This window comes from Microtus oregoni, unplaced genomic scaffold, assembly GCF_018167655.1.
Source record: "Microtus oregoni isolate MIOR12 unplaced genomic scaffold, Mior012 000051F_ref0000332, whole genome shotgun sequence".
Taxonomy (NCBI): domain Eukaryota; kingdom Metazoa; phylum Chordata; class Mammalia; order Rodentia; family Cricetidae; genus Microtus; species Microtus oregoni.
Window position 1 is genome coordinate 15,509,830 of NW_024543811.1, and position 26,665 is coordinate 15,536,494.

At 38.8% G+C, this 26,665-nt stretch overlaps 1 protein-coding gene and 1 non-coding gene across 2 annotated transcripts in view; both read right to left on the reverse strand.

The window, feature by feature from the left end:
• The window catches only part of LOC121437307 (neurobeachin-like), a 107,352-nt gene that overhangs the window by 54,203 nt on the left and 26,484 nt on the right, over positions 1–26,665 (reverse strand). Inside the window, exons 4-5 of the mRNA XM_041637169.1 lie at positions 22,080–22,234; positions 19,890–20,016 (exon numbers count right to left, since the gene is read on the reverse strand). Of these exons, the coding sequence (XP_041493103.1) occupies positions 19,890–20,016; positions 22,080–22,234 (282 nt within the window). The remainder of the gene's footprint in view (positions 1–19,889; positions 20,017–22,079; positions 22,235–26,665) is intronic.
• Positions 24,327–24,456, reverse strand: LOC121437311. The gene has a single exon (XR_005972958.1). It is a non-coding gene; the product is annotated as a small nucleolar RNA SNORA69 (small nucleolar RNA).

Here is a 26,665-nt window from a genome sequence, read left to right on the forward strand (position 1 = left end):
CGCTTTTTGGGGTTAGCATTGTTGTTGAATTCTAACTTTAATCCATGGTGATCTGATAAGACACAGGTGGTTACTAATATTTTTTTGTAACTGTGGATGTTTGCTTTGTTACCGACTATGTGGTCGATTTTTGAGAAGGTTCCATGAGCTGCAGAGAAGAAGGTATATTCTTTCCTATTTGGGTGGAATGTTCTATAGATGTCTGTTAAGTCCATTTGATTCATTACCTCCATTAATTCTCTTATTTCTCTGTTAGGTTTCTGTCTGTTTGACCTGTCCATTGGTGAGAGAGGAGTGTTGAAGTCTCCTACTATTAGTGTGTGCGGTTTGATGGCTGCCTTGAGTTTTAGCAATGTTTCTTTTATGTACCTGGGTGCTTTTAAATTAGGGGCATAGATGTTCAGAATTGAGACTTCATCCTGACAAATTGTTCCTGTTATGAGTATAAAATGTCCCTCTCCATCTCTTCTGATTGATTTAAGTTTGAAGTCAACTTTGTTAGAGATTAGTATGGCCACACGTGCTTGTTTCTTAGGTCCATTTGCTTGATAAGCCTTTTCCCAGCCCTTTACTCTGAGTAGGTGCCTGTCTTTGTGGTTGAGGTGTGTTTCTTGTAGACAGCAGAACGTTGGATCCTGTTTTCGTATCCAATCCCTTAGCCTGTGCCTTTTGATAGGTGAGTTGAGCCCATTGACATTAAGTGATATTAATGACCAGTGGATGTTAACTCCGGTCATTTTTTTAGTCGTAGAGTTTGTGTGTTTCCCTTCTTTGATTTGTGTTGGTGAAGGGTCTCTAGATGTCTGAGTTATTGTGGTCATTGTTGGACTCCTTGGTTAGTGATTTTCCTTCTATTACTTTCTGTAAGGCTGGATTTGTGGCTACGTATTGTTTAAATTTGTTTTTATCCTGGAAAATTTTATTTTCTCCATTTATAGTGAACGAAAGCTTGGCTGGGTATAGTAATCTGGGCTTGCATCCATGGTCTCTTAGTTTCTGAAGTACATCTATCCAGGACTTTCTGGCTTTCATTGTTTCCATGGAGAAATCAGGTGTAAGTCTGATAGGTTTACCTTTATAAGTAATTTGGCCTTTTTCCTTTGCAGCTCTTAATATTCTTTCCTTATTCTGTATGCTTTGTGTTTTGATAATTATATGGTGAGGGGATGTTCTCTTTTGATCCAGCCTATTCGGTGTTCTGTATGCTTCTTGAACCTTCATAGGTATATCTTTCTTTAGGTTGGGAAAGTTTTCTTCTATAATTTTATTAAATATATTTTCTGGACCATTGAGCTGCACTTCTTCTCCTTCTTCTACTCCTATTATTCTTAGGTTTGGTCTTTTTATTGTGTCCCATATTTCCTGAATATTTTGTGATGAGAGTTTGTTGGACTTGCTATTTTCTTTGATCAGTGTGTTTATTTTCTCTATGGTATCTTCAGAATCTGAGATTCTTTCTTCTATCTCTTGTATTCTGTTGGTTATGCTTGTTTCTGTAGACTCTGTTTGTTTACTTAAATTTTCCATGTCCACCCGGCCCTCTGTTTGTGTTTTCTTCTTTGCCTCCATTTCAGTTTTCACGTCTTGCACCGTTTCCATTATCTGTTTGATTGTTTTTCCTTGGTTTTCTAGGGTATCATTCACTGATTTATTCAGTCTTCAAACTTTCTGTTATATTTCTCATCCATTTCTATAAGGGCATTTTTTACATGCTGTTTAAGGGCGTCAATCACTTTCATGAAGTCAACCTTTTCTACTTCTTCTTGATTAAAGTGTTCATGTCCTCCCGTTGTGAGGTCGCTGGTTTCTGGTGGCTTCATGTTGCTTTTCAGCTTGTTGGGCGAATTCTTGCCTTGGCGTCTACCCATCTCTTCTTCCAAATGCTCCCTTATGGATCTTCTTTACCGGATCAGGTCTCCTTGCCTACCCAATGCTGGATCTCCCCAACGTTGTCTCTCCCCAACGCTGGGTCTCCCCAAGGCTGGATCTCCTGGCGCCGAGAGATCAGGCCTCTGTGCTGATGGGCAGGTGACAAACAAGGCGCCTACCCTGCTTGGTGCACGCAGGCCAAAGAAACAAAGGAACTCCCGCCTGCTTGGGTGCCCCGAGGATTCGGACCCAGTGCCCAGACAGGCTGGGCTGGGTGATGTTATGTGCAGAAAGAGGGCGGTGGGGCAAATTGGGGAGGGTTCTGGATGGAAGCTGGGTGGGCTAGGAAGAAAGAGGAGGTATGCAGGGAGTGGGGGCCCTGCCGAGAGCTCAAGAAGGACAGGGGGCCAAGGAACCTCTGAACTCCCCTTCCCGGGCTGGCGCAGCAGGGTCAGAAACTCACCCCAATGCTGGGTCTCCTGGCGCCTAGAGATCAGGCCTCCGTGCTGGTGGGCAGGTCGCAAACAAAGCGCCTACCCTGCTTGGTGCAGGCAGGCCATAGAAACAAAGAACTGCCCGCTTGGGTGCCCCGATGATTCGGACCCAGTGCCCAGACAGGCTGGGCTGGGTGATGTTATGTGCAGAAAGAAGGCGGTGGGGCAAAGTGGGGAGGGTTCTGGATGGGAGCTGGGTGGGCTAGGAAGAAAGAGGAGGTATGCAGGGAGTGGGGGCCCTGCCAATTCTAAGGATTTTATACAAATAAAACACAATTAAACAATGGGAGAAAACAATGTCTAAAAACCCATTGCTACAATACTTATTAAATGTTTCCAAACAAAGATCCAACCTCCAGCTACATTTGAGGTCATGTGGCTGTAAGAGGAATGCCAGCATAACAGGGAAGATGAACAATCCAAGTGCACAGAAACATACTGCTTCCTAGTCCTTGAAAACTTGTCATTACCCATACTCATTTTGGAAATTATACATATTATTAATTTTCTTTTACTACATTCCATTTTTATAATTGTGTTACTATAAAATTATAATCTTGACTTAACTCTCAAGGTCAATTCTTTTGTAGTACTGTAGTTTCTTAGCATAATTTCATAAATATAAAAAAATTAATTTTGCTTTTTAAAGTTCTTAAATGTATTCATTCCTTAAAATAAAAAAGGAATGGGCAGCTCTAACAACATCATGTAAAGCTAAAGCAAGTAACTCTATTATGTAATGTACCAATAAGAAACAGCAGATAGAAAATAATTCAATTAGGGAATTCCATGGTAGAAAGACTTTACCATTAAATGTTCCTATATGAATTAGGGAATGTAGGCATAGGTAAATGAAAAGGTTTAGGAAAATGCATAGAAAGGGAGCATTATGGTCGAAAAGCCATACAAGTTTGTTTAATCAGCTCCATGTTATGACTAGGAACTGACAAGCCTTGGCTTTAAACATTTTATCAGGCTTTCATTCAATTACAGCTAGGAAACATGAGCAAGCATACTAGAGAGCTGATGGGTAAACAGATCAGAAATTTCAGAATCTGTAACACACAGTCAAACAGTTTTTAAGCTGAAGTTTCTAGGGTTGCTACCACTAAGCAAAACATTATGTTGTAAAAAAGAAAAGTGTGCTTATTTTATTTTCCATGATCTTATAAAATCAAAAGCTGACATTTTCTCCTAATTTCTTCCAAACAGAATAATATATATTTTGAACAAATGCTTTTGTCATATGATAGAGCATCTCTTGGGTATATTCCCAGGAGTGGTATTGCTGGGTCCAGGGGTAAGTTGATCCCGAATTTCCTGAGAAACCGAAACACTGACTTCCACAGTGGTTGCACAAGATGGCATTCCCACCAGCAATGGATGAGGGTACCCGTTCCTCCACAGCCTCTCCAGCAAAGGTTATCCTTGGTGTTTTTGACTTTAGCCATTCTGACAGGTGTAAGATGATATCTCAAAGTTGTTTTGATTTGCATTTCCCTGATTGCTAAGGAAGTTGAGCACGACTTTAAGTGTCTTTTGGCCATTTGAACTTCCTCTGCTGAGAATTCTCTGTTCAGTTCAGTGCCCCATTTTTTAATTGGGTTAATTAGCATTTTAAAGTCTAGTTTCTTGAGTTCCTTATATATTTTGGAGATCAGACCTTTGTCTGTTGTGGGGTTGGTGAAGATCTTCTCCCAATCAGTAGGTTGCCTTTGTGTCTTATTGACTATGTCCTTTGCTTTACAGAAGCTTCTCAGTTTAAGTAGGTCCCATTTATTCAATGTTGCCCTTAATGTCTGTGCTTCTGGGGTTATACATAGGAAGCGATCTCCTGTGCCCAGCTCCTGTAGGGTACTTCCCACTTTCTCTTCTATCAGGTTCAGTGTGTTCGGGCTGATATTGAGGTCTTTAATCCATTTGGACTTGAGTTTTGTGCACGGTGATAGATAAGGGTCTATTTTCATTCTTCTACAAGATGACATCCAGTTGTGCCAGCACCATTTGTTGAAGATGCTTTCTTTCTTCCATTTTATACTTTTAGCTCCTTTATCGAAAATGAGGTGTTCATAGGTTTGTGGGATATAGCAGTATTATTTGTAATAGCCAGAGCCTGGAAACAACCTAGATGCCCTTCAATGGAAGAATGGATGAAGAAAGTATGGAATATATACACGCTAGAGTACTACGCTGCGGTAAAAAACAATGACTTCTCGAATTTTGCAGGCAAATGGATGGAAATAGAAAACACTATCCTGAGTGAGGTGTCCCAGACCCAAAAAGATGAACATGGGATGTACTCGCTCATAAATGGTTTCTAGCCATAAATTAGCGCCACGGAGTCTACAATAGGTGAACCTAAAGAAGCTAAGTAAGAAGGTGAACCCAAGGAAAAACATATAGTTATCCTCTTGGCTAAGGGAAGTAGACCCAATTGCCGGGGAGAAAATTAGGATCTTGGGGGTGGGGTGGGATGGGGGTAAGGGGAGATGGGGAGAGAAAAGGTAGAAGGGAAGGAGGGGGGATTTGGGGAATCAGGAGAATTGGGATAAAGGAAAGGTGGATAGGGGAGCACGGAACCACAATTCTTAGTTAAGGGAACCACTTTAGGGTGAGCAAGAGATTTGACCCTAGAGGGGCTCCCAAGTGCCCAACATGAGGTTCCCAGTTAGTTCCTTGGGTAGCTGAGGATTGGGAACCTGAAATGACCCTATCCGAGAGCAATACTGACGAATATCTTGCATGTCATCATGGAACCTTCGTCTGGTGATGGATGGAGACGGAGACGGGGACCCACACTGGAGCGCTGGACTGAGCTCCCAAGGTCCCAATGAGGAGCAGAAGGAGGGAGAACGTGAGCAAAGAAGTCGGGACCACGAGGCGTGCACCCACCCACTGAGACAGTGGAGCTGATCTACTGGGAGCTCACCAAGGCCAGCTGGACTGTGACTGAAAAAGCATGGGATAAAACCGGACTCTCTGAACATGGCGAACAATGAGGGCTGATGAGACGCCAAGGACAATGGCACGGGGTTTTGATCCTACTTAATGTGCTGGCTTTGTGGAAGCCTAGCCAGTTTGGATGTTCACCTTCCTAGATATGGACGGAGGGGGGAGGACCTAGGACTTACCACAGGGCAGGGAACCTGGACTGCTCTGTGGACTGGAGAGGGAGGGGGAGAGGAGTGGGGGGAGGGGTAGAAGGGTGGGAGGAGGGGGAGAAGGGTGGGAGGAGGGGGAGGGAAATGGGAGGCTGGGAGGAGGTGGAAACTTGTTTTTTGTTTATGTTTTTTTTTCTTCTTTTCTTAATAAAAAAAATTATTAAAAAAAAAAAAAAAAAAAAAAAAAAAAAAAAAAAAAAGAATAATATATATTTTAAGAGTACAATATACACATTAAGGAAGTAGATAGAGGCTGAACAAAATTCTTCTATATAAGAAGTTTATTACTTTAAAATGTAAACTAAATTCCATGTAAACATTTTTCATGTTTTAAGAAGCATGATGCCTGTTAGAGATGTATTTAAAAATTATAAAAGCTTTTGGAGTGCATTTTTGGAAATTGTTAATTGGATGTTTGGTAGATAGAAAGGAAATAACTGAACATGGAAATGCAAAGATTCCTCTTTTCAAGTCAACTAGTTAAAAAAAATGTCACAAAACATCTCTATAGCAAGATAAAAATATAAAGTAAAGAAAATAAAGCATTAACTGAGGCTCAAGTCCAATAATACAAAGCACCAGGATTTGTGCTTTAAATCACTGATATAGAAATGGTAATAAGCTTTCTAAAAGATATTCTTAGACAATAACGTCCAAGGAGCTACGTAAGTGACTCTTGTGCTGGGAGAGCTCTGAGCAGAGCTGTGCTTTCTCCCCGGAAGGGAGGCTCTTCCACCCAAGTCTACAACCAAAACTGGCCAGTGAAAACGTGAAGGCACTGAGCCTTGATTGGACTGAGGATGGTAGCTCTCTAGGCTATTGCCGTCCTGGCTCTTTCCTATGCAGTGTTCTTCTCTTGGAATTGTGCCACTTTTCTTTCAGACCAACTCCCATTCCTCAAGCCTTCATAAGTGGTCTTATCCAGAACAATCCCCACTAAGTCAGACATATGTCTGCTTTGCACATGGAGCTGCTCCCTGAGTTAGTAATTTATTGTACTTTTAGAACAGCATTCAGTTCATAGATAATTTTGGAAAACGTAAGTAGAAAAATAAACAAATAACTTGAGATAAAGGACATCTATTTCTGATGGAAAAACCCAGAGTCACACACGTAATAATCACAGAGGAGGCCATACAATGAACAGAATCCTATTCTGACACAAGAGCATATAAATGCTATCAGGCAGCTTCTAGCCTTGTACCTGAAACCAAAACCAGTAACTTCTCAATGGGAAGAGGATGCAGGAACATGCTTTTGCTGGTGAAAGCTGAGGAAGAAGAATCATAAGATTTTATGTGAACTGGTCATAATAGTTCAGCTAACATTTGAAATTTTTAAAGCTGAAGTGTGAGCATTATAATATGGGAGAGTGAATTCTTAGAGTGGTAAACGCAGTAGGATACTAAAATTACTTTCAGATTGTTACTATAAGTTTCACCAATGAATGAAAAAAGACTAGACAGCATGTACAAGTTGGAAAAAACTTCCTTTGCTTCTTCTGCAAGCTGAGATGTTCCAATAACTGCAGAAAGGAATCACAAAGCATAGCTTGGAATCATTTTCCATCTCCTCCAGAGGACAGGATAACAGACTCATGGAGGCTGTGGAAAAGGTGGCAAACATGCCAATCCAGGACACAAAAGAAAAACTAAACATTGCTAGTGCTGGAATAGGAAAATTCTATGCACCAAGGATGGGGTAAGAAAGTATCATGAGATCTCAATATTTTATGATCCCATCACTGAGAAGTAGTCAGAATCTGTGTAAGATTCTCTATTTGCCCATGACTGAGAATGAGTCTGAACCAGGGCAAGAAGCCCAGGCCCCTGAACACTATGATTGCAGAAGGGCTTACAGAGTATTGAACCTCTCTGAAAGACAAAACCCAAGCATCCTACAAAGAGTGAACAAGAAGACTGAGAACAGTTGGTAAAACAGTACCAGCTCACGTAAAAGGTCAAGACTAAGAACGTCTGTGCTGCAGTTCACAGAGAACCAAAACAGTACAAAAATAACAGTACCAGCTCAAGTAAAAGGTAAAGACCGAGAACGTCTGAGCTGCAGTTCACAGAGAATAACCAAAACAGTACAAAATAAAATTAAACTAGGATGACTTGGTTTCTAACACTGAAAACTGGGCACAGTAGAATAGGGTCCATTTTGGGCATCAATGCTACTAAAATGCTACCATCATACCCAAAAAGTTCATTTTAAACCAGCATTACAATCTATTCAAAGCAGCATAAAAAAAAACAACAACAGAGATAAGCTAACAGAATCAGGATCATAAGTAAATCTGATTCTAGAATCATCTAGGAATCTAAAATAAGCATGATTAACATCTGTAAGAATTAAGACATGACAAGACAGCCACCATATACGAGCAAAGGGGTATTACAACAGAAGCAAAAGTATATAAATCTCTAATAATGGTAGAAATGAAAAATATGATTAAAACAGACAATATGCTTTCAACAGATGAATCAAAAGGGTTAAGTAAGCCAGGTGAAGAACCAGTGACTTTAAAGATGTTCATGCTTCATTAGTACAGATGACAAAAGACATATGAAACTAATCAAAGTGTCTATCAACAGGTGAATGTATATACAGAAGAGGTGGTATATAGACCACATCCAGAATGCTTATGTCATCTGCAACAAACATGGATAGGCTTGGAAGACAATATGCAACATGAGAAAAATCATGTATAGAATAAATACTGCATAATATCACACATATGAAGAATCTAAATAACTCAGTTTCATTGAAATTGTGAGTTGAATATGGTTACATAAGCTGGAGATGAGGGGGAAGATTAGGAGAGCTTGGTGAATGGATACAGTGTTAGAATTAGAAAGCTGTAAATTTTAATGTTACAGTATGGTGATTTTAGTTAATAATAATGCAATAAACACACCACATTTTTAATAGCTAAGAGATACTATTTTAAGTATTTTATCACACAGGAATTCAAGAGCTTTGGGACAGTAAGAAGTAATCTCTTATAGTTTTGCTAAATTCCTGAAGTCCACTACATTAAATAATGTGTCCAATAGTACCTAAGCCACAACCTCCAGAACCTACAGATAGACAGGCCATGTGTACATTAAGACAGGGAGATTAAGACTGGAGGTCTGCTCAGTCTAAACACATGAACTATAAAAACATAGACACTACTGTGGTTCCAGAAGAAGCACTGAGAAGAAAAAAGACAGGAAAGAAGAGTCAGAAGAGGAAGAGCAGCATCCCAGAATGAGAAGCATCTGAAATACTCGAATGGTTCTGAGGAGAGCAAGCCAAGTTCAAAGAAAAAGGAAAATGCTGAGTGCCAAGTACAGTCTGGGCAGACAGTAATTAACAGGTTCATGAGTCCCAGATGATAAGAGTTGAACATTTTTTAGCCTCAGATAATCTTTTTTTTTTATTGCGAAAAGAAGAAAAAAACATAAACAAAAAACAAGTTTCCATTCCTCCCAGCCTCCCATTTCCCTTCCCCTCCTCCCACCCTTCTCCCCCTCCTCCCACCCTTCTCCCCCTCCCCCCACTCTTTCCCCCCCTCCCTCTCCAGTCCACAGAGCAGTCCGGGTTCCCTGCCCTGTGGTAAGTCCTAGGTCCTCCCCCCTCCGTCCATATCTAGGAAGGTGAACATCCAAACTGGCTAGGCTCCCACAAAGCCAGCACATTAAGTAGGATCAAAACCCCCTGCCATTGTCCTTGGTGTCTCATCAGCCCTCATTGTTCGCCATGTTCAGAGAGTCCGGTTTTATCCCATGCTTTTTCGGTCACAGTCCAGCTGGCCTTGGTGAGCTCCCAGTAGATCAGCTCCACTGTCTCAGTGGGTGGATGCACGCATCGTGGTCCCGAATTCTTTGCTCATGTTCTCCCTCCTTCTGCTCCTCCTTGGGACCTTGGGAGCTCAGTCCAGTGCTCCTGTGTGGGTCTCTGTCTCTATCTCTATCCATCACCAGATGAAGATTCTATGATGATATGCAAGATATTCGTCAGTATTGCTCTAGGATTGGGTCATTTCAGGTTCCTAATCCTCAGCTGCCCAAGGAACTAACTGGGAACCTCATCTTGGGCACTAGGGAGCCCCTCTAGGGTCAAGTCTCTTGCCCACCCTAAACTGGCTCCCTTAACTAAGAATTGTGGTTCCGTGCTCCCCTATCCACCTTTCCTTTATCCCAATTCTCCTGTTTCCCAGGTCCCCCCTCCTTCCCTTCAACCTTTTCTCTCCCCATCTCCTTTACCCCCATCCCACCCCATCCCCAAGATCCCATTTTCTCCCCAGAAATTTGGTCTACTTCCCTTAGCCAAGAGGATAACTATATGTTTTTCCTTGGGTTCACCTTCTTACTTAGCTTCTTTAGGTTCACCTCTTGTAGACTCCGTGGTCCTTATTTATGGCTAGAAACCAATTATGAGTGAGTACATCCCATGTTCATCTTTTCGGGTCTGGGACACCTCACTCAGGATAGTGTTTTCTATTTCCATCCATTTGCATGCAAAATTCGAGAAGTCATTGTTTTTTACCGCAGTGTAGTACTCTAGCGTGTATATATTCCATACTTTCTTCATCCATTCTTCCATTGAAGGGCATCTAGGTTGTTTCCAGGTTCTGGCTATTACAAATAATACTGCTATGAACATAGTTGAACAAATGCTTTTGTCATTTGATAAAGCATCTCTTGGGTATATTCCCAAGAGTGGTATTGCTGGGTCCAGGGGTAAGTTGATCCCGAATTTCCTAAGAAACCGAAACACTGACTTCCACAGTGGTTGCACAAGATTGCATTCCCACCATCAATGGATGAGGGTACCCGTTCCTCCACAGCCTCTCCAGAAAAGGTTATCCTTGGTGTTTTTGACTTTAGCCATTCTGACAGGTGTAAGATGATATCTCAAAGTTGTTTTGATTTGCATTTCCCTGATTGCTAAGGAAGTTGAACACGACCTTAAGTGTCTTTTGGCCATTTGAACTTCTTCTGTTGAGAATTCTCTGTTCAGTTCAGTGCCCCATTTTTTAATTGGGTTAATTAGCATTTTAAAGTCTAGTTTCTTGAGTTCTCTATATATTTTGGAGATCAGACCTTTGTCTGTTGTGGGGTTGGTGAAAATCTTCTCCCAGTCAGTAGGTTGCCTTTGCGTCTTAGTGACAGTGTCCTTTGCTTTACAGAAGCTTCTCAGTTTAAGTAGGTCCCATTTATTCAATATTGCCCTTAATGTCTGTGCTTCTGGGGTTATACAAAGAAGCGCTCTCCTGTGCCCATCTGTTGTAGGGTATTTCCCACTTTCTCTTCTATCAGGTTCACTGTGTTCTGACTGATAGTGAGGTCTTTAATCCATTTGGACTTGAGTTTTGTGCATGGTGAGAGATATGGGTCTATTTTCATTCTTCTACACGTTGACATCCAGTTGTGCCAGCACCATTTGTTGAAGATGCTTTCTTTCTTCCATTGTATACTTTTAGCTCCTTGATCGAAAATGAGGTGTTCATAGGTTTGTGGGATAAAATCCGGGTCTTCTATACAATTCCATTGGTCGACTTCTCTGTTTTTATGCCAGTACCACACTGTTTTCATTACTGTAGCTATGTAATAGAGTTTGAAGTCCGGGATGGTAATGCCTCCAGAAGATCCTTTATTGTATAGGATTGTTTTGGCTATCCTGGGTTTTTTGTTTTTCCATATAAAGTTGATTATTGTCTTCTCCAGATCTGTGAAGAATTTTGAAGGGATCTTGATGGGGATTGCATTGAATCTATAAATTGCCTTAGGTAGAATTGCCATTTTTACTATGTTGATCCTCCCAATCCAAGAGCAAGGGAGGTCCATCCATTTTTTGGTATCCTCTTCAATTTCTTTCTTCAATGCCTTAAAGTTCTTGTCAAATAGATCTTTCACTTCCTTGGTTAGATTTACCCCTAGATATTTTATGCTGTTTGTGGCTATCGTGAATGGTGAAGCTTCTCTGATTTCCCTCTCTGCTTCCATATCCTTTGTGTATAAGAGGGCGACTGATTTTTTGGAGTTGATCTTGTATCCTGCCACATTACTAAAGCTGTTTATCAGCTGTAGAAGTTCTTTGGTGGAGTTTTGGGGGTCTCTTATGTACACTATCATATCATCTGCAAATAACGAAAGTTTAACTTCTTCCTTTCCAATTCGAATCCCCTTGATCCCATTATGTTGTCTTATTGCTATTGCTAGAACTTCAAGCACTATATTGAAGAGGTATGGCGAGAGTGGACAGCCTTGCCGTGTTCCTGAGTTAAGTGGGATGGCTTTGAGTTTCTCTCCGTTTAATTTGATGTTAGCTGTCGGCTTGCTGTATATAGCTTTTATTATATTTAGGTATGACCCTTGTATCCCTAATCTCTCCAAGACTTTTAACATAAATGGATGTTGAATTTTGTCAAATGCTTTCTCAGCATCTAATGAAATGATCATATGGTTTTTTTCTTTCAGTTTATTTATATTCTGGATTACATTGATAGATTTTCGTATGTTGAACCAGCCCTGCATCTGAGGAATGAAGCCTACTTGATCATAATGGATAATTTTTCGGATGTGTTCTTGGATTCGATTTGCCAGTATTTTGTTGAGGATTTTTGCGTAGATATTCATGAGTGAGATTGGCCTGTAGTTCTCTTTCCTGGTTTAGTCTTGAGTGGTTTTGTTATCAGAGTAATTGTGGCTTCATAAAAGGAATTTGGTAATGACCCTTCTGTTTCTATATTGTGGAATACATTAAGGAGTATAGGTATTAGGTCTTCTTGGAAGTTCTGGTAGAATTCTGCATTGAAACCATCTGGTCCTGGGCTTTCTTTGGTAGGGAGGTTTTTGATAACAGCTTCTAATTCTTCGCGACTTACAGGTGTGTTTAGATTGTTCACCTGGTCCTGGTTTAGTTTTGGTAAATGGTATTTATCTAAAAAAGCGTCCATTTCTTTTACATTTTCCAGTTTTGTGGCATACAGGCTTTTGTAGTAAGATCTAATGACTCTCTGAATTTCCTCTGTGTCTGTGGTTATGTCCCCCTTCTCATTTCTGATCTTATTAATTTGCGTGTTCTCTCTCTGTCGTTTGATTAGTTTGGATAGGGGTTTATCAATCTTGTTGATTTTCTCCAGGAACCAGCTTTTTGTTTCATTGATTCTTTGGATTGTTTTCTGTGTTTCTATTTTGTTGATTTCAGCCCTCAATTTGATTATTTCCAGTCTTCTACTCCTCCTAGGTGAGTCTGCTTCTTTTTATTCTAGAGCTTTCAAGTGGGCTGTTAAGTCTTCAATATGTGCTTTCTCTGTTTTCTTTAGGTGGGCACTTAGTGCTATGAACTTTCCTCTCAGGACTGCTTTCATAGTGTCCCATAAGTTCGAGTATGTTGTTTCTTTATTTTCATTGAATTCAAGGAAGACTTTAATTTCTTTCTTAATTTCTTCCTTAATCCAGGTATGGTTCAGTAGTTGACTGTTCAGTTTCCATGAGTTTGTAGGCTTTCTGGGGGTAGCATTGTTGTTGAATTCTAACTTTAATCCATGGTGATCTGATAAGACACAGGTGGTTACTAATATTTTTTTGCAACTGTGTAAGTTCGCTTTGTTACCAAGTATATGGTCAATTTTCGAGTAGGTTCCATGAGCTGCAGAGAAGAAGGTATATTCTTTCCTCTTTGGGTGGAATAATCTATAGATGTCTGTTAAGTCAATTTGCTTCATTACCTCCATTAATTCTCTAATTTCTCTGTTAGGTTTCTGTCTGTTTGACCTGTCCATTGGTGAGAGAGGAGTGTTGAAGTCTCCTACTATTAGTGTGTGCGGTTTGATGTCTGCCTTGAGTTTTAGTAATGTTTCTTTTACGTACGTGGGTGCTTTTATATTAGGGGCATAGATATTCAGGATTGAGACTTCTTCCTGATGAATTGTTCCTGTTATGAGTATAAAATGTCCCTCTCCATCTCTTCTGATTGATTTAAGTTTGAAGTCAACTTTGTTAGAAATTAGTATGGCCACACCTGCTTGTTTCTTAGGTCCATTTGCTTGATAAGCCTTTTCCCAGCCCTTTACTCTGAGTAGGTGCCTGTCTTTGTGGTTGAGGTGTGTTTCTTGTAGACAGCAGAATGTTGGATCCTGTTTTCTTATCCAATCTCTTAGCCTGTTCCTTTTTATAGGTGAGTTGAGCCCATTGATATTAAGTGATATTAATGACCAGTGGTTGTTAACTCCGGTCACTTTTTTAGTAGTAGGGTTTGTGTGTTTTCCTTCTTTGATTTGCGCTGGTGAAGAGTCTCTAGATGTCTGAGTTATTGTGGTCATTGTTGGACTCCTTGGTTAGTGATTTTCCTTCTATTATTTTCTGTAAGGCTGGATTTGTGGCTACGTATTGTTTAAATTTGTTTTTATCCTGGAAAATTTTGTTTTCTCCATTTATAGTGAATGAAAGTTTGGCTGGATATAGTAGTCTGGGCTTGCATCCGTGGTCTCTTCGTTTTTGGAGAACATCTATCCAGGACCTTCTGGCTTTCATGGTTTCCATAGAGAAGTCAGGTGTAAGTCTGATAGGTTTACCTTTATAAGTAACTTGGCCTTTTTCCTTTGTGGCTCTTAATATTCTTTCTTTATTCTGTATATTTTGTGTTTTGGTTTATTATATGGCGAGGGGATGTTTTCTTTTGATCCAGCCTATTTGGTGTTCTGTATGCTTCTTGAACCTTCATAGGTACATCTGTCTTCAGTTTGGGAAAGTTTTCTTCTATAATTTTATTATGTATATTTTCTGTACCGTAGAGGTGCACTTCTTCTCCTTCTTCTACTCCAATTATTCTTAGGTTTGGTCTTTTTATTGTGTCCCATATTTCCTGAATGTTTTGTGATGAGAGTTTGTTGGACTTGCTGTTTTCTTTGATCAGAGTGTTTATTTTCTCTATGTTATCCTCAGAATCTGAGATTCTTTCTTCTATCTCTTGTATTCTGCTGGTTATACTTGATTCTGTAGTCTCTATTCGTTTACCTAGATTTTCCATGTCCAGCTGGCCCTCTGTTTGTGTTTTCTTCTTTGCCTCCATTTCAGTTTTCAAGTCATGAACTGTTTCCTTTATCTGCTTGATTGTTTTTCCTTGGTTTCCTAGGGTATCATTCACTGATTTACTCAATTCCTCGAACTTTCTATTATACTTCTCATCCATTTCCATAAGGGTGTTTTTTATATTCTGTTTAAGGGTGTCAATCACTTTCATGAAGTCAGTTTTTTCTACATCTTCTTGATTAAGGTGTTCATGTCCTCCTGTTGTGGGGTCACTGGCTTCTGGTGGTTTCGTGTTGTTTTTCAGATTGTTGGGAGAATTCCTGCATTGGCGTCTGCCCATCTCTTCCTCCCAATACTCCCCTTTGGATCTTCTTTTACAGGATCAGGTCTTCTTGCCCACTGATGTACCTTCCCAGTGATGTCACTCCCCAGAGATGTTTCTCCACAATGATGTTTCACTCGGTGCCCAGATCGAAACTCCTCGCTGCTTGGTTAGCTCGCGAACAAAGGGCCCACTCTGCTCGCTGCGGGCAGGCTATGGGTACAAAGGAGCTACCGGCCACCCCTTTGTCCTCCCGGGTCGGTCCCAGCGTCCTAGCAGGCTGGGCAGGGAGGCGCTATGCCCCAAAGGAGGGAGAGAGGGAGGGAGTCAGGGCGTGTGGGGATCTGGATGTAAGCTGAATGGGATAGAAATAGAGAGGCGGTTTGGGCAGTATAGCCCCTGTAGGATGGCCTGGAAGTGTGGGCGGGCTGAGGTATGTTCCCAGCTGCCGCAGCACTCACTCACCACAATGATGTTTCACTTGGTGCCCAGATCGAAACTCCGTGCTCCTTGGTTAGCTCGCGAACAAAGGGCCCACCCTGCTCGCTGCGGGCAGGCTATCGCCTCAGATAATCTTAAAGTAGATCTCAGTCCAGTCTGAGTGTGTAAGACTTGAAGCCTGCAGAAATGAGGGAATTAATAAACAGAGTACTAGATTTCTGCAAATTTGATGTGGCCACAACACAAAACTAAGAAAATGAAAGACACAACAAAAGAAATACATGACCATCAGTTAAGAATTTCCACAAACAGTAAAAGTTACTAAAAGCGTGTACTCAAGAGATATAAAACATCATGTATAATATTAAGAGTAAATAACCCAAATTTGTCATAATAAACTATTACAATGCAGAAAATAAGAAATTTGAGGAAAGCAGAGATTAAAGGCTCACTTCACAGAACAAAAAATAACACTCTCTACATAAATACTATGCAAGCCTGAAGACTTGGAAAAAATATATTTCAAATCCATTTCCAAAACATAGAGGCCAACAATTCTGTATAAGTCAGAAAGTCATGAAGAAATCAAAGGAAAACTAGGGGCTTTTCACAAAAACAAATGTTGGGAAAACATTTGAAATAGCTTGAACTGTTAGAGAAAGTCCTTTCAATAAAGAGAATGATTCCTGACAAAATCCTAGATTTATGTAAATTAAGAGTATGAGAAATAATAAATACTAGCAAAATGACTGTCTTAGACAAAGCAATAGTATTATATTGCTTCTTTTGATTTATCTATCTATTTTAATTTCATTTTATTTGTAAGCTGCGGATTGAACACCATAGCAGAATGCAGACTTTAAGCATTACACCTTTTACCCAAAATCAAGCTCCATCAAACGACTACCAGGGAGATGTATGATGATCAAGGGTTGCAAGAACAGTCTGCTGTGAACCATTATAAGCAAATAATACTACAACTGTGTTTAAAACTCCAATATTAAAACCTTAAATAAACCTAAAACTGAAGGAAACAATAAATCAACAATGGAGAGAAACTGGGAGAAAGGAAAACTCCATTAACCCAACACAAAAACTAGAGGGAAGACAAAGAGAAATCCTAACACTGAACACCATCAAAGACATAAAAGATATTTTTAAAGACACACCAAAAAGTTCAAGAATGTTACAATAAAACTTCAGGATCTCAGTGCACGACAGACAGCACTGACGAATAGGAACAGTAATTAATCGATATAATGCTCCACAAGTCTAAAGGATCAATTAAGCCATAATGAAAAATCACCAATTTTGTTTTAAGAAACATATAAAACAAAATTTAAACCACTGTACCTAAGAGCAAATCTCAAAGCTTACCCAGCTGTTTTAAAACTACATCAAATAGATCAGGTACTTCGCCATCAATGGGGAAATACAGGACTTTTAGGGGGGAAAGTAAGAATATAAGACGTTGGTGGTTGACAAAGATGATTTAGTTATTACAGAAGTTATAATCGAAATGCTATTTGAGACACTGAAATTCACAGAAAATAGAAAGTTCTAGCTCTTAACAGGAGAGAGAGCACGAGCAAGGTACTCAGGACCGCGAGAGGTGCACCCACACACTGAGACAATGGGGATGTTCTATTGGGAACTCACCAAGGCCAGCTGGCCTGGGTCTGAAAAAGCATGGAATAAAACCGGACTTGCTGAACATAGCGGACACTGAGGACTACTGAGAACTCAAGAATAATGGCAGTGGGTTTTTGATCCTACTGCACGTACTGGCTTTGTGGAAGCCTAGGCTGTTTGGATGCTCACCTTACTAGACCTGGATGGAGGTGGGTGGTCCTTGGGCTTCCCACAGAGCAGGGAACCCTGATTGCTCTTAGGCTGACGAGGGAGGGGGAGTTGATTGGGGGAGGGGAAGGGAAATGGGAGGCTGTGGCGGGGAGGAGGCAGAAATCTTTAATAATTAATTAATTAATTAATTAATTAATTAATTAAAAAACAGTCTATAGAATAAGACAATGGAATACATGTGGCTGACAACGGGCACCTATGAAGAGTATACTACTAACGCCTACATATTTTAAGAAAAAAAATCCATTTTAAGACACAGGAAGAGTTCAATGACCCATAAACACAGGCAAAAACACTCAGCAGCAATAAAAACGGATATAATTATCTCACCATGATAAAATGTGACAATACCTAGTACTGACACATGAAAAGCATGGGATGTTTCATCATCGCTCCAGAAAGTGCAATGACAGCCACTCTACAAAATCGCTCAGCATTTTCTCATAATTTTAAGTACTTACTTATTATCCTACCAGCAATTTTATTCTTAGTTATTCTTACTCAAAAATAAAAAGAAAAAGAAACGTATTGGCAAGCCCAAGACTTAGGATTACATTATTTGTAATATGCCAAAGCAGGAAAAACTCCAGTGTCTGTCATTGAGAAAACACATAAACTCATAAGTCACAAAGTGGAATGATACTTGGATAATAAATAGGACTAGAACAGTCATGAACAAAGATAAATGAATCAACAAAGTAATAAACCATGTGAAAGAAGAAAGTAAAAAACCAGTACACATCATATGATCCCATCCTTTAAAAACTTTGAATGTAAAATCTAAAATAAAAAGCTGAGAAACACCTAAGCCTTTCCTACTTGCACGGATGGGTAAATTACATATATGACCGTGGAAATTTCTGAGGTGACAAATATATTTTTTCATTCTAATATGCAATGTGGTTTCACTAGGTTATAAACTAGTAAATCTCATTAATATGTAAATTCTTATCATTTTTATTGAGCTTCAGCAATGAAAACAAATGATCTCAATAAAGTTGAAATGAAAATTAACTTGATAAAAGTATAGACACAAAATATTAAGCTCCTTAAAAGTGAATAAAATCAGAAACATATTAAGACTGATACAAAGCAAAATAAGAAGCACTAGTAAGAACCATTTGTTTAAGAAAAACTAAAATTCTGAAAGGAATATTTGATATTCACAGTTTGGAAATGAAAACATGGAAAGAGAACTAAAGGTCCAGCACACTGTGGAAACAGTTTCTGAAGACTCCATTCTATAAAAAAAAATCACACTTGTTTGTAACAATTGGTGTTTTAACCCTGATTCCAATGTTTTAAAAAAATATGAAGCATGGAGAATTTTTGACTTTTTGTACAAGAGTTTGGGCAAAGCCCAAAGACCTCCCTCAAGGCCCTTACTGTCATTATTAAACCTGAAGCTAATTTTGTCAGCTTAGTAGAAGAAGGTGAACAGTTACAGCAGAACTGAGTGTGAAACTCAATTCAAGAATATAAGGTCACAATTTGTGACAGAAGTGAAAGATCATTGTATAAAGAAGTCTTCAGATGAGAGTCAGCCATATTCCTATCCCTGTTTCTTGTTATGCGTTTATCAAAAAGCCATTCCAGCTGGTTATGCAACTCAACAGAGTGAGGAAATGTAAGCAAATACTTACACAACACAAAAGGCAACCACAGGCAAAAACAAAATACCTTGAATATGAATATATATATATATATATATATATATATATATATATATATATATATATATATATATATCTGCTATTGGTCCAAACAGGCCATATTGATAATGAAAAGAAAAAACCCAGCAAAATGGCCAAGGTAAGAGTGAACTGGGATTCTCTTTTCAGCTTTTGAGTCAGCAAACTCTGACAAATGCACAGAAAATCACTTGGCACAGTCTAGTCACAGTAGACAGAAAAGGTAGGCGGCAAGTCCACTCTAAATCTTTCATTTGCCTAAAAGATATACACAGTAGCAGAGCAAATACTCAGAGAATAATAAATACCCATATTGTCATTTACATGATAGCATTATTTGAAATAGATAAAAACTGGAAAACTATAAATGTTTATAAACTTCATAATGTGGGGCACTACATTCTGACTCATTAATCACCACAATGAACTAAAAGCACTGGCTATTTGAGGTTCAATGATACATATCACATAAAATTACACAGACTTATTTTCCTCTTTTGATTTTTCGACAGGGCTTTTCTGTGTAATAATCCTGGCTGTCCTCGTACTTCCTTTGTAGACCAGGCTGCCTCAAACTTAGTGAGATCCGTCTATCTCTGCCTCCCAAGTGCTGCGATTAAATGCACTGCCAAGCTGTTTTATTATTATTATTTTTTCTTTTCAGACTTATTTTCAAAGTTAATGGTTTAAACTGTTATCACTCAGAGATGATCAATTTCTAATATAGTATCTTTCCACATTTGAACTATTAATGGAAATGACAGTATGTGCTACACTACAAATAATTAAAAGTTCTGTGAGCAGTTTTAATCAAGTCACCTCAATCTGCATTTGAAAATAAAATGCTGATTTTTAGCAATTTCTCCAAGACCCATGGTTAGGCAGTTACAAATATCTTAAGAGTATGTAGCTAACTGACATTCCCAAGGATGTTTACTTTAGGTGTTCCCACCACTGAGTATTTCACTGTGTCTTAAAAAGGGAGAATAAAACTGGTAAACAAAGCAAATCTCTATGCATACCTCATATTCTCAGCTGAATCCTCTGGCATTGGGGCTACAGTCTGTACAGCTGGAAGATTTTTGCTGGTAGCACCATTCACAAAACTAGAAGAGGAGGAAGAGGAGGAGGACCCTGAATCCACAGCACCTGTTCCCAAAATAATAATTTTAGTTTTAAATATAAATTCATATAACAAAATAAATTCATTATTTTATTTCTATTTGATTTTCAAACAATAACTCATTAGAATAGCTAACAAGAATTCAACAATTAAAAATTATTTGGTCATTAGTATACTAATAAATTCCATGATTTTAAATAATAGATAATACATTAAAATCCAGTTAACTTATGTTAATCTAAGAAAATTACGTGTTACAAATGGATATAAATAAAAAACATCAACATGAAAAAGTCTAGATTAAATGAGTTTGATAAAACAATGCAAATTTAAATGTGAAAATTTTATCCCCTTTTTATTACTATGTTGCAATATTCTTAAACCTAATGATCTAAGGCAAATTTTCAAAACACTGAGAGCATAATTTTATCATTTTGCAGCATTAAATTCTGACTTTGATAAAATGATTGCTTTAGAAGCCCTATCATGAGTAGAACAGTACCTGATTTTAAAATAACTGGTTCTCCGTAATGATACAAAGATGCCATTTTAGAGACTTTTTTGTAATATGTCATGTGAGTACATTAAACGAGTTGAGGGACATCTAATGTTTCTAAATATTTTATATCTTATTCTAACTCCAACAAAATGAGTTGCTCACTGAATTTCCACTATAATGACTGTATAGTGCCATGGGCTAATATCTAAACTGTACACTGTGCTCAGCATAAATGTTAGCTCATATTTATAGCTCTCTATATATGACCAAGTATTAAGGAGGAAGGTTATTGCTTAGTTTTAATTTTTACTGTAATATATATTTATACTATCAAAACCTTATACTGTTATATATCAATCAGTAATTTTTAAAACAAAAAATACAAGAAAGCATAACTTGGCTTATTCAAAGACAAAAAGGTGATTTAAGCTTTTCGTTTCACTGCAGTCATAAGAAAAAAGGACTTTATTTACTAGACATCACTAAGGACAGATTCTATCACACTGTTAAATTTTTAAAACTGAAAAAATAAACTTACAAAATTTAAAATGCTATTAATGCTGCTCAATGATCGAGACAAGTATATATGTCTAAGAGAGTGTTCTACTTAGTAAACCCCATAAATGTGTGGCTCATGATATGTCAGACTCAGGTGACATGATAAACAAGATAGATACAGAAAGCACAAAAGGGAGCTACAAAATCAATAGAAATGGGAAGAATCTAAGTAATGATAATAAATGGAAAAGTTCAAGGCTATACAGTTTGGAGAACAGAAGACTACTATAGTCAGGGAAGGAAAGTCAGGGATCATCTTGCGTTGTATAAATACCTAAAACGGAATCACAAAGATTTGGGTAAGGATTTATTTATCTAATAATCAATAGGAACATTTCTGGAAATTTGAAAGACAGAGAGAGAGAGACAGAGACAGAGACAGAGAGAGGAGAGAAACAGAGAGAAGAAAAACAGAGACAGAGGAGAGAGACTGATTTTAGTCATATTTTTAAATTGGCACTTTCGATTTCTAGAACCATAGGAAATAGCTGGACAACAAATTGGACACAGGCATAACCTAAGAACATAATTATTCAGTGTGAGGCAGTGGTCCTTGTTCACACGCTCTGTTTACAAAGCTGAGGCTCTTGCAAATCATCAAGGTTCTCAGGGAACTCTACTTTTCCTTGAAGGGTTCAATCCAAAAAACCCATTTTCTAGCACTAATATGTGTGAGCACCTTCACATGCTTTATATAAGTTTGTTTTCACCTGTCACTCTCCAGTACCTAAAACGGCTTTTGCTCCCCAAATGTATTCCAATAATCTGATTGTACCCTGAATGTGGACTATGATGTTCTGAGACAACTCAGAACAAAAGATCAGTACTGTCTCCTGAAACGACCACTGTGTCTGTGTCCTAGAGCCAGCAGCAAGTTCTGAGAAGTTGTCGCACAGAGTGCAGCACACTCAAGACTAAGCTAACCCTAAGTATGTTCTGGGCATTTTAGTTGTTAAGATCACATGGGAAAATGAAGATACGGCAAACGGAGAAAAAAGGATGAAGCTTCACAAAAGTCTATAAGGACGATACCTGTCGTGTTAATCATACTTTTTGGTGTAGCTCCAGGGGCAGCAAATATACTTGAGGTACTGCCTGTTGGCAGCCCACTTCCTGCAGCAGTGGCTCCCACAGTAGTGACAGCTAGACTCCCTGGAGGTGGCTTCTTTACAGGCACCACCACACTCCTGCAGAGAAAAACAGAAAACAAACCCAAAGCATGAGGTAAAGCCTCTTCATAGGATGCAGAGCAGATACCCAAAGCCAACAATGGAGTTCAGCTGAGCTCCCTCCCCTTCTTCCTTTCCTCTCCTTTCCTGACCCTCCACACTGTAAGCCTGCAAACCCAATATTACTGGTGAAAGGAATACAAGACTTAAGCAAACACTGGGAAGCTTATGACAAACACTTATTTAGCAAACACTAGTGTAGAATCTGGAGTTTGTAAATCTTTCTTAAAGTGACAAATTAATCAAAAATTAGAAACAAGTGCTCAGGTTAACACATTTTGCATATGCTTACCAAATAATCTCATGATAAAATGTTCACTTTCTTCTTATTATAGCATCATACATGTAAAATGCCCATAAAATTGGGCTGCCAAAAGTTTACTGGGCTAAAGAGCTTGCCTCACCCACCTGAGAAACCTAACCCCTGAACCCAAGTAAAGAAGCCAGATGTGGTAGCAAGCACCTGTAATTCCAGCACTTCTGAGGTAAGACAGGAGGTGAAGACAGGAGAATCACCCAGAAGCTCAGTGCCCAGTCTGCCTGCATATGCTGTGCAGTCCAGCAGAAACAAGACCCTCTCCTTCCATCAAGTGGAAGGAGAGAACTTATTCCCCAAAGTCCTCAGATTTCCAGGTGGCATGCATACACAAGCACACCACTCTCTAAAAATTTTCATAAAATTATATATAAAAACCACCAAAGTAATATTTGATAGTCAAACTTGAAAATATGATGCTGAAAAATGAAATGTGGAATAGCAAAACACCACAAGGGAATAAAGAACTTGTATTTTAGATTTCTTATTAAAATTGCTTTCTATAACACAAGAAAATTCAGATTATGGCACACATATATAGTTAAAATGTAACTTAACTTTCACGCCATAACTTTTGTAACATAGAAATTCATTATGTTCTCATATTTATTCAACACTTTTAAATGAATTTCATTTAAATTTTTTTCTGAATATCACAATGTCTTTTTTCTTTTTTATTATTTTATTACTTGAAAAACAATCAATCCAAATTCTCACTCCATCCCCTCCTTCCACTCCCTCCCCACACCCTCCCACCCTTCCCCTCTCCAATCCTAAGAGAGGACAATACACCCCGCCCTGTGGCAAGTCCAAGGCCCTCCCTACTACATCTAGGTTGAGCAAGGTATACACCCAAAGAAAATAGGATCCCCAAAAGCCAGTACATGCAGTAGAGAAAAATCCCAGTGCCACTGTGAGTGGCCCCTCAGTCTGCCCCAACTGTCAATCACACTCAGAGGGACTAGTTTGATCCCATGTTCGTTCACTCCCAGTCCAGTTGGAGTTGGTGAGCTCCCATTAGCTCAGACAAACTGTCTCATGGTCTTGACCTCCTTGCTCATATTCTCACTCCTTCCACTCTTCAACTGGAACCTTGGGAGCTCAGTCCAGTGCTCCAATGTGGGTCTCTGCCTCTGATTCAATCTGTTGTTGGATGAAGGTTCTATGGTGATATTTAAGATAATCATCAGTGTGACTATAGGGCAAGACCATTTCAGGCACCCTCTCCACTATTGCTTAGGGTCTCAGCTGGGGTCATCCTAGGGGATTCCTGGGAATTTTTCTAGGGCCAGGTTTCTTGCTAACTCCTCAATCAAGATATCTCTTTCCTTGCTCTCATATCTCTCCTTCCTCCATCTCAACTATCCCATTCCCTCAACTGTCTCTAACTGAAATGATAAACACTTGGGGATATTGTTTAATGTTAAAATATGAATTTCTAAAATATAATCAGTATCTGTATTTTCTTATTATAAAGGCTTATATCTCAAAATTTATAGCACTTCAAACTTTTTAAAATTTTTTAAAGTTTTCCAAACTTTCATAAATATCTCCCAAGCACTATCCAACTATGATTGATTTTACAGAAAAAGATCCATAAAATAATTTACGCTCAAACGCAAATGACGAAAAATAGTGACTGAGAGCATGAAAATCTTCAATGTACACTGTCATTTAATGGCTTTATATTTTATTATTAATATGCTCATTTATTATTATGTACTTATTTTTCTGAACTGCCTTTGTCAAGCTGTCATTTTTACACCCATAAAGGTAAAATCAGAAGCCATCAACATGACTTTCCTTTCAGTAGGGTAGTGGCAATACTTCCACAAAATGAAGATCTGTACTTGTAATCTGCTTTGAACTTTCAATGAATAAAGTCCACTCAGTAAAACTATATACAGATCACATTCTCAAGCCCAAACTTCTTACCTTTCCTTAATAAAAACGCTTCTTTTGTTATGTTCTTCAGTAACTATTTCAGTGTTGAAAATTTAAACTTGTGATTATTTTTCTTAATGAGCTCTTATAACTTGAGACTAAAGACGATATAATCTTCTGTAAAAAGATTTATTACATATACAGTGTTCTTCCTACATGTATGACTGCAGGCCTAGGGACATTTTCTTAATTAGTGATGGATGTAAGTGGGGCCACCTTTGGGCAAGTGGTCCTGGGCTCTATAAGAAGCTGACTAGTATGCAGCACCCCTCCATGGCCTCTGCATCAGCTCCTGCCTCTAGATTCCTGCTTTGTTTTGAGTTTCTGTCTTGATTAGCTTTGATGATAAACTGTAGTGTGGAAACACAAGCTTAATAAGCCCTTTCCTCCTTCTTTTTTGGTTATGGTCTTTAATTGCAGCAACAGAAATTCTAAGACAAGTTGGTACAAGTGATGTGGGAAGTCCTTCTGTATATGTGTTGCTTTTATTGATTAATGAATAAGGAAGCTGCTTTGGCCTGTAATAGGGCAGAGTAGCACAAGGCAGAAAACCTAACTGAATGACGGGAGAAAGAAGGCGGAGTCAGTGACAGGTCATGTAGCCACCAGAGTAGACAGATGTGCCCCAGAACTTTATCAGTCAATCAGAAACCTCATGGTAAAATATAAAGTAATGGAAATGGGCTAATTTAAGACACAAGAGCTAGCTAGCAATATGCTTAAGCTATTGGCCAAGCAGTGTTTTAAATAATATAGTTTCTGAGTGGTTACTTTGGGTCTAGGCAGCAGGGATGAACGAGCAACCTTTGCCAACAGATTGGCGCACCAACATGGGCTGAGATTATTCACATAAAACATGGGAGAGTTTTGGAAGGAATTCTAGACACAAAATAAACAGAGTTTAGCACAGCTTCATGGAGCCACAAATATTTTTTTTTGGAATGGGCTCACAATGAGCAGGGGTGCCACAACTTCTTTGAGAGAGGTACAGTAAAACTTTGCCTCTTCTTTAAAAATGGCAGATTCCTGATTCGCCAGCACAAATGGCTATGATTCTTTCTGGAAGTCCTGCTATGGAGCATTTGAATAGAGTTTTTGAGCAGAGTGATACAACTTGCTTAATGGCAACACAGATCTGTTGTGTGCCTGAAAATGGGGCGATGTGCATGGCTCTCAGAGGTCATGAACATACCTCTGTCATGTTGGACTGAGCGGAACCAACAGGCAGGACCGCAGAGTTGGTCCTAGCCATGCCCACTCAGCATTTTTTTAAAAAGCTGTTTCTGATCAAAAAATAATACAGATACGCATGCAATAAAGACAAATCCAGATGAAAAAGACTTCTAAATGGGTTACAGTGTTTGATAAATGTACATTGGCTTGGGAAAGAGAAGAAATAGATATAAAAAGAAGTAAATGATTTTTTTTAAAAAGGTAAAGCCTTTAAAGAGAAACAGTACAGAAAGTCGTAGATTAAATAGATTAAACGAGTAAAGAAAACTAAGCCACATAAAGATGGAAAATACACAGTCTAGATTATGCATATTATTGTATCTTCTTTGAATATTTTGACTGTGAATGAGCTAAGTACAGAAAAACATTTCATTGTACATGTTGCTTTTATTGGTTAATGAGTAAAGAATCTGCTTTGCCCTGTGATCGGGCAGAGTATATTTAGGTAGGAAACCTAAACAAAATACTGGGAGAAAGAAGGCATAGTAGGTGAGATGTCATGTACCCATTGGAGGAAACAGACGTGACCTGGAACTTAACAAGTAAACCACGACCCTCGTGGTAAAATATGAAATAATGAAAATGGGTTCATTTAAGTATAAGAGCTAGCTAGCAATATACTTAAGCTATTGGCCAAGAAGTATTTCAAATGATACAGTTTCCATGTGATTACTTTGGATCTGAGCAGCCAGGAACAAATGAACAGCCCCCGACTACATACCAGGAGTGGGGTATTGTTACAGGCCTGACAATGCTATTGGCAGGTGGAAGTTGCTGTTATCATGATGTATCTTCACAGCAACAGAACAGAACAAAGACAGAAGCTGGTACAGGGATTGTAGGACATTAATGTGACAGACCTAATGGTGTTGTTTTGGGGAAGACTGTGGAAAGAC